Source organism: Schistocerca cancellata, chromosome 11, assembly GCF_023864275.1.
Source record: "Schistocerca cancellata isolate TAMUIC-IGC-003103 chromosome 11, iqSchCanc2.1, whole genome shotgun sequence".
Lineage (NCBI taxonomy): Eukaryota > Metazoa > Arthropoda > Insecta > Orthoptera > Acrididae > Schistocerca > Schistocerca cancellata.
In genome coordinates, this window is record NC_064636.1 from 14,061,006 (window position 1) to 14,077,116 (window position 16,111).

Below are 16,111 nucleotides of genomic sequence, written 5' to 3' on the forward strand. Positions count from 1 at the left end.
CAACAAGGATCGAATAATTCAAGCCCACTTAGATTGTCTCGAAGCCATAAAACCAATTAAGCTGTCCACCCCAGAGGAACTTACTTCAACATTCATTGAATGCCAGCGACGTATTCAAGCTCTCCGGTCACTTGGGGAAGACGTGAACGGATACGGCCGAGTCCTCGCGCCGAAAATTTTACGCGCTTTTCCGGATGACATATGCCGCCGCTGGATAATTCACGCCAAGCGTACAGGAATATCCGAAGGGGACATTTTGCAACTGATGGAGTTTCTGAACGAGGAAGTCGACGGGGCGCTTACCACGCAGAAGATACGCGGTGAATTTTCAAGCACTTCTAGTAACGGTAACCTTCCCACAGCGTCCACACTTCACGTACACGCGAAATCTAAAAGATCGACTCCGAAGGATACCAGCGTAAAGGAACCATTCTGCGTCTTTTGTGAATCTGACGGTCATTGGGCGCAAGACTGTAAGAAGATCTTACGCGTTAATGATCGAATAGATAAATTGAAACTAGCAAACAGATGCTTTCTTTGTCTTCAACGTGTGCACAAGGTGTCAAATTGCAAGAAGAAGGAAAAGGCTCGGTGTGTTAACTGTAAAAGACTGCATCATAAGTCCATTTGTGAGGAACGAAAGGATATTAGGGGTCCTGCGGGTCAGACAAACGTTACTTCCGTGGGAAAGGTATCTGTCGCTCCTCACGGATATACGTACCTTCAGACAGCTCAAGTATGCGTCTCAGGACCTACAGGATTGAGCAGGACAACGCGATGTCTACTGGACGCAGGTAGTCAGTCCAGCTTCATAGCAAAATCGCTGATTGATGATCTGAAACTGCAAACGGTAGACCGACAGGAACTAACCGTTTGTTCCTTTGAATCAAACCCTACACGCCCACGCCACCGCAGGCTTGTTCAGTTTAATATGAAGGGGCTTTGGCAGAATTCTTCAGTGCCACTTACTGCCTTCGAAAGTACTCAAGTTATTTCTCACCAGCCTTCAGTTCCACAACATATAAAGAGTTTACCAGATGCCCGTGAGATTACGCTAGCAGATCCGAAAACCGATGCAACAGAAGATCTTCCCGTGGAGATTCTTGTAGGAGGCGATTTTTATTGGAAGATAGTGAAGCACAATTCGCCCATACGCATCTCTGAAACCTTAGTGTTGGTTCCTTCTCTGTTTGGCTGGGTACTTAGTGGTAACAAGTCACAGGCCTGTGTGCGTGCAACCGTGGTAAATTTTGCTCAGACTGACCGATCTCCTCTGCACTCTGACAATGATTTCAGACGCTTTTGGGACTTGGAAACTATAGGGATTACTGCCGATCAGAATCTACCTGTGAACAACAAGGATACGAGACTTCTTGAAGAGTTTAGAGCATCTTTCTCTATAAAGGATCATCGAGCAGTCGTTACACTTCCCAAAATGCAACATAAAGTGCTTTCGAGTAACAGACCTATCGCGGAAAAACGATTCAAGCACCTCAGGGAAAGATTTCAACGTCAAGAGACATTTAAGAAAATGTATTTCGATCTTATGCTAGACCACATTACGAAGGGGCAAGTAGAGGTCGCTCCCACCCCACTCTCAGGAAAGGAGCTATTTTGTCTCCCTCATCATGCAGTGAGGAAGGAGAAATACGGAACCACTAAGTGGAGAATAGTCTTTGACGCCTCATCTCACGAAAACAATGCACCTTCTCTGAATGAGGTATTAGAAGTAGGACCGAACCTATTACCAGAGATTATGGAAATTTTACTGCGTTTCAGATTATATTCTACGGCTATCGTCGCGGACATCACACAAGCTTTCCTTCAATTAACCTTGAACGAAAAGGGCAAAGACTTGACCAGATTTTTCTGGTTCAAAATTAGCCAGGATCAAACAGGAAATCTTCAAACGACTGACGAACTAACAGAATACCGTTTTAACAGACTCCCATTCGGCCTGACCTGCAGCCCAATTTTACTTTCTGCAACACTAAGAGAACTTGCCGACAAGTGTATGACAGCATTTCCCACCGTAGCGCCACTTATAAACAAGACTGCATACATGGACGATTTTGTGATCTCAGTAGAAGGTGATAATTTGGGGATAAGTATATACTATGAACTTGTAACCCTAATGAAATTGATCAGTCTCCCCTTATCAAAATGGGCTACCAACTGTGAACAACTCCACACTATCTGGAGGGCAGAAGGGCGAGAACTCCACACCCAGACTCAAGTTTTAGGTGTAGACTGGAACACCGCAGGTGACTACTTCTGTATCGATCCTAGCGAAATCATCAGAAGGTCGTCAGAAGAGCCAGCCACCAAACGACTCCTTTTACAATGTACGGCTAAATTCTATGACCCACTCGGACTGTTTTCCCCAGTTTCTCTTGTTGGGAAATTGCTATTCCAGGACACATGGTGCCGAGGGATTGGCTGGGATGAACTTATGCCCTGGGACTTAGGGGCACGATGGCGCACTTGGATATCTAGCTTACCTTCATTGTCACATATACGTGTCCCTAGATGGATTGCTACAGCTCATGGAAGAGACTCTCAGCTGCACGTATTCTGTGACGCCTCGGAAAAGGCATATGGAGCAGCTTTGTACATTCGTACTGTCTTAGATGACGACGTCGCAACCCATTTAGTCTGTAGCAAGAACAGACTTGCTCCTATTAAGAAGGTGACATTGCCTCGACTCGAACTTTTAGCGGCAGTAGTTGGGACCAGACTATTGTTACTTTTGCCGTGCAACAGACTTTAAAATTGCCCATGCGATATTATGGACGGATTCTACAATAACACTAAGTTGGATTCGCTGTGATCCTAACAGATGGAAGACCTTCGTTTGTAATCGTGTAACTGAGGTACAAACACACACGACTCCCACGCAATGTAAACACAGCCCAGGACCAGACAATCCTGCTGACCACCTCTCACGTGGACTCCTCGGCTACCAAATGAATTCTCTGGATATCTGGTGGCATGGGCCGCCTTGGCTTACACGCCCTCCTGAATGCTGGCCAAACAACGATACTCCAACGATGGTACGACTTCCTCCCGAAGAAAAGAGGAAGAAAACCCAGAGCCAAGTTTTGTCGATATCTACGCCAACCAGCCTTTTGAACTTAATTAAATTCAGCTCGTACTAGAAGCTCATTCGTATCACAGCATGGACTCTCCGCTTCCTACACAACATTCGTCAGAAGAATAAATCTTAAGGAGAACTTACAGCCACCGAATTATCAGCTGCCAAAATGTATTGGATTCGAGTGGGCCAGAGAGATTCCTTCCCCAACGAATTACATGCACTTCAGAATAACTTACCACTGCCAAGAGAGTCAAAAATCGCACGATACGTCTAGGAGGTCGACTGCAGTGCACTAGCCTAAATAGGGAACAAAAACATCCTGTACTCCTTGACGGTTCCCACCACTTCACACAATTGGTTATTCGAGAGACACACATCCGCCTTCATCACTTTGGTGTTCGTTCTGTACTATCCGAACTGCGAACCGAATTTTGGATCCTTAGAGCTCGTCAGGCCATCAAAAGAATCCTATACTCGTGCCTCGCATGCAAGATCTTGAAGAATCCACGAGGGCAACAGATCGAAGCACCGCTGCCACCTGAACGAGTTTCACCTGCCAAACCATTTGCTGTAACCGGAATAGACTTTGCTGGCCCACTATTCATCAAAGTGGGGAAGGAAACGCACAAGTCATATATCACTCTTTTCACTGTACAGACTTGTCAACGGACAAGTTTCTTATGGCACTTCAGCGATTCGCCGGAAGACGCGGACTACCCCACACGATATATACAGATAACGCGAAAACATTCCACACCACGAATATGGAACTAGCCCAACTTTGGAAGGCATTAACCACCACAAAATCTTATCAGTTCCTCGCCCACCACGGTATTACTTGGAAATTCATTGTCTCCCGTGCGGCTTGGTGGGGAGGATGGTGGGAAAGAATGGTGGGCACTATAAAGCGTTGCCTACGGAAGGTACTGGGACTCGCAAAGCTCACTGAGGAACAACTGGACACCACCTTGATCAGTACTGAAGCCGCGGTGAACTCCAGGCCCATCACACCAGGAGATGATTGTGATGCACTCACACCATCCCATTTTCTGACGGGAGAAAAACTTACGACTATTCCGACGGGACCAGAGCCTTCAGCGAGCACGAATTTAACAAAGGAATTCCGACTGAGACAGCAACTCTGTGACAGTTTTTGGAACCGTTGGGTTAAAGAATACCTATTGGAGCTCCGGAACTACCACGAAGTTAGACGCCCATCGGGACGAGTCATCCCCTTTCGCCCTGGCGACATCGTGCTGATCCGAGAGGACCTTCGTCCGCGACATATGTGGAAGAAGGCCAGGATAGAAAAGGTACTACCAGGAAGAGACGGCAGGGTAAGGACGATAATACTCCGGACACCAGAAGGTCACATCATTAGTCGTCCTGTGCAGCTGGCCGTACCTTTGGAGGTCGGCCAGGGTGGGGAGGATGTCACAGAGTGATGTACTTCTCGCAAGTGAGAGACTGTTTGTTTACTCTTAGGACAATGTATCTTTGACTTGTTATATTGTATGTTCTGTGACTATGGAGTAAAGTGTTGTTAGACTGCTAATGGCGGCTCTACTGTGATTCACGACACTACTGCTTTTCATTCTACACTCCTGCACTCTCCCCAAGTCTCCGTAATGTTATCCGAAGAGACGCTGTTTTTTCGTCAAAGGACAGACAATACATGAGCAGATCTGGTACACTTGGTCTTCTGGCCTCAGTATTTCCTTCCCAACTTCTAGCATTTTCCATGTGCGGGATCTAAAATAAACAACGTATATCGACGCTGGTGCTGTTCAGAGACTACGTTCTGTGTGATGAATACTGCTGCAAAGATGTTGCCCGCACCACCTACGGATTTCTTTTTGCACGTGGACCTCAAGCATTTGGTGTAGGAGACACCGATAGACACTCTAGAAGAGGTGGTTTCCCATTTGGCTGAGGCTGCGGCCGTTGTTGTAGAAACAGCTGGTTGTTTTGAACGTCTTACACTATCATGAGCACGCAGGCATCAATTGTGGATTATTGTAAACGGATGACATCTTCAGCAGCGTCTTTAAAAGAATATTCAAGGCTGTTTGAACACCCATCTCTGAACATCACTACCTCCTAAACCTTGCTGGACCACTAGGAGCCAGGCTGTGCATCTGTGACATTTGTCTCACATAAGTTCTTTTTGCTAAGTTGTGTTCTCACCTTTGCGTGTGGTAAACAGACTCGGTGAAAAACAGCAATCCTGCCTTACTCCTCTTCAGACTTGAGGCTGTCACAGAATTTTCCAGGTTCGACGTCGCTTTTTCCCTTGCCAATAACCCCTTAAGGGGACACTGTATATCCTACGCCGCCAATGTTAAATTATCGAATTTTGAGACCTATTGTCGTGGAAGCTTTTTAAGACACCAACTTAAAATTTTCCGTAATTATTGACTGCACATTTCTAGATACACTGAAGTAGAATTACTACTAAAATTGTTATTTGGGGCATATTATGTTTTTTTTTTTCAAACACACAATTCTTTGACAGAATTCTGTAAACAAATGAACATAAAAAAACTCACGATATTTCAATTATTCTAGTTCCATATGTGTTGAATCTCTCACTTAGCATGGGGTGAAAATTTCATGTCTCTACCATCAGTACTTTTTTCGAAAACGGGTCATTTATTGCAAAAAATGTAGTTCAGAGATATTGAGGTTTACAACTTTTTTATTACAAATTCTTATACAGACTTACATTCCTGCGTCTTTTACGCACTAGAATTGCCCCGCCCCACAGTCTGTGTCTCCTTCAGCGTCACAACAGCCCAGTGTTTGCCTCCTCCTTCTCTTTCTTGCTTCTTTTGTCATTTGCTGAGCAGCTAACTCTACTTCACGTACACGAAGCTCATCTTACCCCCTAACTTCTCCAGAACCTTAAGTCTTTCATAGTTCCCACCATTAAAAGTTATTACAGCATCAGACACTGCTAAATTTGAGCCACAAGACCAAGAACATTTTTATGCACACGGCACCACACATTACATTGAAGGACTGATTCACATTCTGGGTCTTCCCATGTAAACTAAAAGCAGCTGAGGATTTGCCAAATATCTGTAAGTAGGTTTGATTGCCTACATTACTGCCAAAGGAAGAGAGTGTTAATGTCTAAATTCATGCAGGGTGCCACAAAATACAGCTTACATTCAGAAACATTATCGTGGTCTCCTTCACTGCTAGCACACGTGTTTTCAAGCAGAAGAAAATGCAGGTCTCACATATCTGTTACCCGTTAATTTGCGTTTCTTGAAGTTACTTTTAATCTTCGTCATTTTATTTACGTATAAAATGCAAGAGAAGTTAGCTTACTACAAAAATAGCCGATAATCACACAAGTTTCAACGGAAACTAGTATCAGAAACAAAAGGATTGATTTGTTTATTCGTAATGCCAACTTCTGAGACGTAGCAGTAGGCAGAAAACAACGCAATTCATAGCCTTCTAGACTGAGCAGTTCCCAAGATATGACTGCTCAACTGCGCCAGTATAGGTTTTTCCGCAAAATTTGACAGTCACGCGTCAACATTCAAAATATTATTTGAAGGTCTCGCAATTGTCTGATTTTAATGTATTATATCCCAAAAATGTTCAGGGAAGTCCGAAGTACGTTATGAGGTAGAAAACAGAAAATGTCAAATTTCAACGAATTTCACGTACAATGTCCCGTTAATTAGTCACGTGTCGTTCCGGTGCACCTTTTCCACTTTCAGAATTTCCATCACCTTATCAACTTCCCTCAAGGCCTGTTTTTACGTAGTTCTCCGTAACTAATTTGCAGTGTGGAGTATTGCGTCAACTGCAGCGGTATAGGTAGCGCTTAACATCATTTCCACTTTTTTATCTAATCTGCTGAGAATACCACAGCTAGTTGTTAACTGACGACTCTATTATGCTGTCTGAGACTGCAGGTAATGCGCTTACCCTCCTTCACAACTTCCAGACCGTCTGTATCGACAACAGCATATGCGTACACTGCAAGTGTCTATACAGTGCGTGGCGGAGGGCACGTCTTGCTCATATACGCCGACCGATAGAAGGAAGTTAAGCAACCAGGAGCTGCGGTCGGATATTGATGTAATTACGTAGAGGCACACTTTGTCGGAGAGTACGTAAAGGATTAGAATTGCAATCCTCTATGAATGATGCGATGATCAGCAGTGTGCGCTAGTGTTACCGCTGTGTCTTGCAGTGTGTGTAAGTGGCGTTAGCAGCGTCAGATGTCATCACTGTGAAGGATACCCTTATGCCGCGTAATTGGGTGAAACGTGACATATTGTGAAAGTTAGCTCAATGCGGGTCTCCATTTGGCCAAATAGTTCCGCATCCACATTTATTGGGGCTATCAGATGCCACAGTATGCGATATGTCGATATTTTAAAAATGTCTTTATCGTGTCTCGATACAAGTCCGAAAAGAGTAAGGATGTATCAACAGAAAACGTATCGACATACATGTGCCTAAAAATATCTTCACATTGTAAATGTACTGCAGGTTTTAGATATTCAAGAATCGATTTTTGATTAGATACTCTGTACATCAACAAGCTAGCAGCCTACTTTAAGTTTGCCATCTCATCTAACTGGGGTGATATTACATTAGGTGTTCCACAGGGTTCAATCATGGGCCCCCTTTTGTTCTTGATATTTGTGAACGACCTCCTTTCCTACCTGAAACAGGAAGCTGAACTGACACTGTTTGTTGATGATACAAGCATCATTATTAATACAGTAAAAGAAAGTCCAATTGAAAATGATACAAATAACGTCTTTGGAAAAGTCATAGGTTTCCTGCAAATGGGCTCGCTCTGAACTTTGAAAAAAACACAGTACATCCAATTTTCTGCAGCAAAAAGTACAGTTCCTTCAATAAATATAACACATTAACAGAAGTCAGTAGACAGGATAGATCATACTAAGTTTTCGGGTGTACACTTAGATGAGAATCTTAATTGGAAAATTCATATTTTGGATCTTCTAAAGCGACTAGGCTCAGCAACTTTTGCAATCAGAATAATTGCCAATTTTGAGGATATAGAAATTAGTAAGCTAACATATTTTGCATACTTCCACACTCTGATGTCATATGGAGTAATATTTTGGGGTAACTCAACATTTAGACAAAAAGTATTCACTGCTCAAAAGAAAGTGGTCAGAATAGTGTGTGGGGTTCATAGTAGCACATGTTGTAGGCATCTTTTTAAATAGTGCATTTACTCAGTAATGAAGTTTGTTCTCAACAGCATGGACCAGTTTAAAAACAACAGTGACATTCATGATTATAATACGAGAAAAAAGAAAGACTTACACTACCCTTTACTGAACCTATCTTTGGCACAGAAAGGGGTAAAATATGCTGCTATAAAAATTATCGACAAGTTGCCAGATGAAATAAAATGTCTGACAGACAGAAGTAATAGCTTCAAAAATAAATTGAAATTATATCTCCTTGACAACTCTTTCTATACCACAGATGAATTCTTGAATAGGAATAAATAAATCTATGAATATAGTATATGCATTTTGTGCCATTTAAGGGAATGGGGGAAATAATAGACATAGGAATACTTAATTCGGCGCGCATGCAATTTTCTCTCATATGTGCATTTCTTGTGCACATGACACACTCCCCACCATAACGGCTACCGTACCGTGCGATTATCAGTAAACTTGCAACTAACCAACCAACTCCCTTAGAGCAAGAATCGAAAGGAAAAGGATGCACGTTCATGCTTGGCGATAACCTCTTTGCTATCGACGGTAACTGGACGTAAGTGGTACAATAAAAGTTTCTGATGGGTCCATTGTTCGGTTCTGTCCATATATGGGATTTGTCCGGAACACTTCATGTCGACTGCCCTGTCTTTTCATTCTGCAAACGCCAGCCGCCTATGCTCCGTTCGTCATAAGAACAAACCTGATGTAAACAAAGGCAAAGGCGATGATTGGTCAGAAGCCGCAGTACGCATACATTGGTATTGTTACGCTCTTCGAAGTAGGTCCTACTTACGTTATACGTACATTCTTACTGACTTACGTAAAATGAAACTTCAAGAATTGAAATGTATTAATGTCTGTGAACGTTTTTCTTAATCAAGCTTTCGCTGTGCAGTTTTTATTTAAAAAATCGTGTACAGTCACAGTTTCTGCATTGTTGTGCTCCGAGTGTCGTGCTGTTACTGCGCAGTACGAACATGGCTGACGTTGCTTGCTGTTCCGTAGCGAAATACGCGTGTGGAACACAGTTAAAAAGGGCCGAGAAATGTGTTGTTCTTAATGTTCGTCATAAATTTACAGAAATAATCGCCTTTGAAATTTTCCGACGCACTGTATTACCTCAAGTTGACATGTAATTACACGTAAACACTCTAGCGGAATCGATAACTTAGTAAATTGTTAATAAATTGCAGGTCGTAGTTTGCTGGTTCAAATCTCGGCATAGTCATTTTTATTTTCTCGATCAATTTGAAAACCTACCTCTCGTAATTACAAAATCAATGGTCATTTTTTTATGATTAATGCGTGGCTTCTTGTTTCTACTTACATATCGCACGCGAATTTCCTATTCTCATTTCAAATAGAAATTCTTAATTATCGATATTTTATGAAAGACTGTTAGTAAAGGTTGCTTAAATTAAGGAAACCTGATGTTGCCTTCAGTGCAGAGACTGGTTTAATGCAGCTCTCCATGCTACTCTGTCCTGTGCAAGCTTCTTCATCTCCGAATAACTGCTGGAAACTACATCCTTCTGAATCTGCTTCATGTGTTTATCTCTTGGTCTCATAACATAACAATGTAATTTTTTCAGGCGAAAATGAAAAACCGACTACTCTTTATTTGGGCTGTGTCCATTGTTTTATACCGCAGATGTACAGGGCTATTACAAATGATTGAAGCGATTTCATAAATTCACTGTAGCTCCATTCATTGACATATGGTCACGACACACTACAGATACGTAGAAAAACTCAGTTTTGTTCGGTTGAAGCCGCACTTCACGTTTCTGCCGCCAGAGCGCTCGAGACCGCAGTGAGACAAAATGGCGACAGTAGCCGAGAAAGCGTATGTCGTGCTTGAAATTCAATGAGACACAAGCGGACGCGGAAGAATACATGGCGTAATATTTACATCAGGTTTATGGGTTCAAATGGCTCTGAGCACTACGGAACTTAACATCTGAGGTAATCAGTCCCCTAGAACTTAGAACTACTTAAAGCTAGCCGGCCGGAGTGGCCGAGCGGTTCTAGGCGCTACAGTGTGGAACCGCGCGACCGCTGCGGTCTCCGGCTCGAATCCTGCCTCGGGCATGGATGTGTGTGATGTCCTTAGGCTAGTTAGGTTTAAGTAGTTCTAAGTTCTAGGCGACTGATGACCTCAAATATCAAGTCCCATAGTGCTCAGAGCCATTTTGAACCTGAATAAAAGCAACCAACTTTCAAAAAAGAAACAAGATGGACAAGTGGCCGGTGAGTTCATTGTAATTTCATTCTAACGAGCTGTATGGTCACCGATGGTGTCTGTTCTTTCGGACATGTCGCAAAGAACAGATAGAGTCTTAGTGTATTAAGGCTGAGCGGCGACGCGGCCATCTTCTTCTCCTGTGCGAATGCACAAACAGTGCCCGAACTCTTAGGGGAATCGGCAACGCGCCGCGAGTAATGAGTATAATGGGCAGAGGCACTACGAATACAGTGCGGGACAATACGTTGAGAATGTGGGTCTCGCGGGAGTCGTGCCACAGATAAATCCCTGCAGTCGCACTATCCTCTGTGTCCTCGCTGGCTCAGATGGATACACCGTCTGCCATGTAAGCAGGAGATCCCGGGTTCGAGTCCCTGTCGGGGCACTCATTTTCATCTGTCCCCGTTCACGTATGTCAACGCCTGTAAGCAGCTAAGGGTGTTCATTTCATTGTAATTTCAAATAAATAAATATTTGTTCATAAAATATACAGGGTCTTACAAAAGGGTACGGCCAAACTTTCAGGAAACATTCCTCACACACAAAGAAAAGATGTTAAGTGGACATGTGTCCGGAAATGCTTAATTTCCATGTTGGAGCTCATTTTAGTTTCGTCCACCTACGCTCAATGGAGCACGTTATCACGATTTCATACGGGATACTCTACCTGTGCTGCTGGAACATGTGCCTTTACAAGTACCACACAACGTGTGGTTCGTGCACGATGGAGCTCCTGCACATTTCAGCCGAAGTATTCGTACGCTTCTCGACAACAGAATCGGTGACCGACGGATTGCTAGAGGCGGACCAATTCCGTGGCCTCCACGCTCTCCTGACCTCAACCCTCTCGACTTTCATTTATGGGGGCATTTGAAAGCTCTCGTCTACGCAACCCCGGTACCAAATGTAGAGACTCTTCGTGCTCGTATTGTGGACGGCTGTGATACAGTACGCCATTCTCCAGGGTTGCATCTGCGCATCAGGGATTCCGTGCTACGGAGGGTGGATGCACGCATCCTCGCTAACGGAGGACATTTTGAACATTTCCTGTAACAAAGTGTTTGAAGTCACGCTGGGTAAGTTCTGTCGCTGCGTGTTTCCATTCCACGATTAATGTGATTTGAAGAGAAGTAATAAAATGAGCTCTAACATGGAAAGTAAGCGTTTCCGGACACATGTCCACATAAAATATTTTCTTTCTTTGTGTGTGACGAATGTTTCCTGAAAGTTTGGCCGTACCGTTTTGTAACACGCTGTAGACCGACGTCACTCGTGGGAGAGACCCGGTGCAGTGAGTGTGGTGTGCTGGTGTTGCAGGCACGTGGAGCATGGCGCAGTCTCGCCACCGACCGGGCGCCATCTCCCCCGGCCCCCAACAGCAGCAGCAGCAGCAGCAGCCGCGGCGGCGGTCCGGCGATGACGTGGTGTCGGCGCCGCCCCCGCAGCACAGCCCCCAGCCGGCGCCGCCCCCGCCCCCGCAGCCGCAGCCGTCGCCCTCCCGCCAGCGCCACTCCACGCTGCTCGACGCCTTCCGCCCCCGCAGCAAGTCCGACGCCGGCGGCCACAAGACGCCCCGCCGCCCCGGCGCCAACCTCATCTCCCACATGAAGAGCGCCGTGCAGGTGAGCGAGGCCTTCCTCCCGTAACTACACTACTGGCCATTAAAACTGCTACACCTAGAAGAAATGCAGATGATCAACGGGTATTCACTGGACAAAAATGCTGCACTACATCTGACATCTGATTACATTTTCACGCAACTTGGGTGCATAAATCCTGAGAAATCAGTACCCAGAACAACCACCTCTGGCCGTAATAACGGCCTCGATACACCTGGGCATTGAGTCAAACAGAGCTCGGATGGCGTGTACAGGTACAGCTGCCCGTGCAGCTTCAACACGATACTACAGTGCATCGAGAGTAGTGACTGGCGTATTGTGACGAGCCAGTTGCTCGGCTACCATTCACCAGACGTTTTCAAGTAGTGAGAGATCTGGAGAATGTGCTGGCCAGGGCAGCAGTCGAACATTTTCTGTATCCAGAAAGGCCCGTACGGGACCTGCAACATGCGGTCGTGCATTATCCTGTTGAAATGTAGGGTTTCGCAGGGATCGAATGAAGGGTAGAGCCACGGATCGTAACACATCTGAAATGTAACGTCCACTGTTCAAAGTGCCGTCAATACGAACAACAGGTGACCGACACGTGTAACCAATGGCAGCCCATACCATCACGCCGGGTGATACGCCAGTACGGCGATGACGAATAGGCGCTTCCAATGTGCGTTCACCGCGATGTCACCAAACACGGATGCGACCATCGTGATGCTGTAAACAGAACCTGGATTCATCCGAATAAATGACATTTTGCCATTCGTGCAGCCAGGTTCGTCGTCGAGTACACCATCGCAGGCGCTCCTGTCTGTGATGCAGCGTCAAGGGTAACCGCAGCCACGGTCTCCGAGCTGATAGTCCGTGCTGCTGCAAACGTCGTCGAACTGTTCGTGCAGATGGTTGTTGCCTTGCAAAAGTCCGCAACAGTTGACTCAGGGATCGAGACGTGGCTGCACGATCCGTTACAGCCATGCGGATAAGATGCCTGTCATCTCGACTGCTAGTGATACGAGGCCGTTGGGATCCAGCACGGCGTTCCGTATTACCCTCCTGAACCCACCGATTCCGTATTCTGCTAACAGTCATCGGATCCCGACCGACGCGAGCAGCAATGTCGCGATACGATAAAGCGCAATCGCGATAGGCTACAATCCGACCTTTATCAAAGTCGGAAACGTGGTCGTACTCATTTCTCCTCCTTACACGAGGGATCACAACGACGTTTCATCAGGCAACTCCGGTCAACTGGTGTTCGTGCGTGAGAAATCGGTTGGAAAGTTTCCTCGTGTGAATGCTCTGAAAAGCTAATCATTTGCATATCACAGCATCTTCTTCCTGTTGGTTAAATTTCTCGTCTGTAGCACGTCATCTTCGTGGTGTAGCAATTTTACTGGCCGGTAGTGTACGTCGGTGACGTTCGACTGCTGCCACGAATGTTTCCGATGCTGCGATGCTGCCCGTCTACATATGTACTGGAGATCAGAAATGAGCTCTCTTCGAACTCTCCAGCGAGTGCTCTTGCTCGCCTTGTCCATGTGTGTCTGCCACTACTCACCCCTCACCCGACTCTTACGTCGGGTACAAGTGGACTCTGCTCCCTCAACAAGGAAAGAGCGTACAAGAGGTGAAGAGCAGTATGCGACCATTTCGAAACAAATTTCCGCTGTTAAAGTGTGACGAAATGTGCGACTCACCTAAACGACAGAAGCGGGTTCTATACCAAAATAACAACTTGCTAGTGAAAGTTGGGTTTGTATACAGGGTGAGTCACCTAACGCTACCGCTGGATATATTTCGTAAACCACATCAAATACTGACGAATCGATTCCACAGACCGAACGTGAGGAGAGGGGCTAGTGTAATTGGTTAATACAAACCATACAAAAATGCACGGAAGTATGTTTTTTAACACAAACCTACGTTCTTTTAAATGTAACCACGTTAGTTTTGTTAGCACATCTGAACATATAAACAAATACGTAATCAGTGCCGTTTGTTGCATTGAAAAATGTTAATTACATCCGGAGAAATTGTAACCTAACGTTGACGCTTGAATACCACTCCTCCGCTGTTCGATCGTGTGTATCGGAGAGCACTGCAACATACATCGCGTTTCTACAGAATGATCTGTCAACGTTGCTCGAAAATGTCCCACTGGAAACGCGTCGACGTATGTGGTATCAGCATGATGGTGCACCTGCACATCCCGCAATTAACACTAGGCTGACCCTTGACAGGATGTTCGACGGGCGTTTCATAGGACGTGCAGGACGCATAAATTGGCCAGCCCGTTCTCCTGATCTTACACCTCTGGACTTCTTTTTGTGGGGTACGTTAAAGGAGAATGTGTACCGTGATGTGCCTACAACCCCAGAGGATATGAAACAACGTATTGTGGCAGCCTGCGGCGACATTACACCAGATGTACTGCGGCGTGTACGATATTCATTACGCCAGAGATTGCAATTGTGTGCAGCAAATGATGGCCACCACATTGAACATCTATTGGCCTCACATGTCGGGGCACACTCTATTCCACTCCGTAATTGAAAACGGAAACCACGTGTGTACGTGTACCTCACCCCTCATGGTAATGTACATGTGCGTCAGTGAAAAAGACCAATAAAAGGGTGTTAGCATGTGGACGTAATGTGCTGTTCCAGTCTCTTCTGTACATAAGGTCCATCACCGTTCCCTTTGGATCCCTACGTAATTCGGTGCTCTCCGATACACACGATCGAACAGCGGAGGAGTGGTACTCAAGCGTCAACTTTAGGTTACAATATCTCCGGATGTAATTAACATTTTTCAATGCAACAAACGGCACTGATTACGTATTTGTTTATATGTTCAGATGTGCTAACAAAACTAACGTGGTTCCATTTAAAAGAACGTAGGTTTGTGTTAAAAAACATACTTCCGTGTGCATTTTTGTATGGTTTGAATTAACCAATTACACTAGCCCCTCTCCTCACGTTCGGTCTGTGGAATCGATTCGTCAGTATTTGATGTGGTTTACGAAATATATCCAGCGGTAATGTTAGGTGACTCACCCTGTATACATTTATACAGATAAAAGTTTCACTTAAATCTGTTGAGAGCACGTAGAACAATTATGTCGACACAAACACACATGCAAGGCATTGCAGACTCTGTAACGATAGTACAATAAACGTAAGTGGAGGAAGAACTGCAACATGCTAGTGGTGGTTAATTACTAAAATTAATTACAAAGTAGAACGATGTGCCATAGAGGCAAGAAATACAGGAATAGCACCCTGTTCTGTCGCAGTGATGTAATAGTTACTTTCCCCGGAGCCTAGTTTTCATTTGGTGCACGACATACGTTTCCTCATAGTGGAGGTGGAATAAACGAGAATACAACCATGTTGTTTGCACTGGACGAAATTTGTAGCCTTTTCGTCTGAAGCGTGGACTGTAGCGTGAAACTTAGTCCACGTATCACAGCTCCTGCTCTAGTGGAACGTACCTGTACTTGTGTAGTTCGTCGTATTACATATTCCACAGTCTCACGAAATGCAGCTTCGCTAAAACAACATTTGATCGCGACAGTCGTTCATTTCGCCTTCACAGTGTTACTTTAAACCAGCAGGACCATACGCCAATCTTCAGTACTAACAATAAGTCACCGCTGCACACCTCAGTAAGAGAGAACGGGTCGATCAGTGTGAAATGACTGTTCTCAATCTGGTCGTACTTGCGGAAGTACAGTGGGATCGGACAATGCCCATTAGCACTGATGTAAGAGCGGCGCTTAGATTTGTGAAGCGTGTGAACTGCAACATCTGACTCCTACTCGATCTGTTTCTGGTCTCTACTATATTGATGAGGTAAAATATTATCACCATCTGTAGCGCGTTGCCCTAATTTCGGGATGCAGTACAGCATCGATTTT

General features: G+C 45.0%; 1 protein-coding gene across 1 annotated transcript in view; it reads left to right on the forward strand.

Moving 5' to 3' along the window:
- LOC126108823 (5'-AMP-activated protein kinase subunit gamma-2) overlaps positions 1-16,111 on the forward strand; it is a 1,182,277-nt gene that overhangs the window by 560,059 nt on the left and 606,107 nt on the right. The window contains exon 5 of the mRNA XM_049914186.1: positions 11,900-12,204. Coding sequence (XP_049770143.1) covers positions 11,900-12,204 — 305 coding nt within the window. The remainder of the gene's footprint in view (positions 1-11,899; positions 12,205-16,111) is intronic.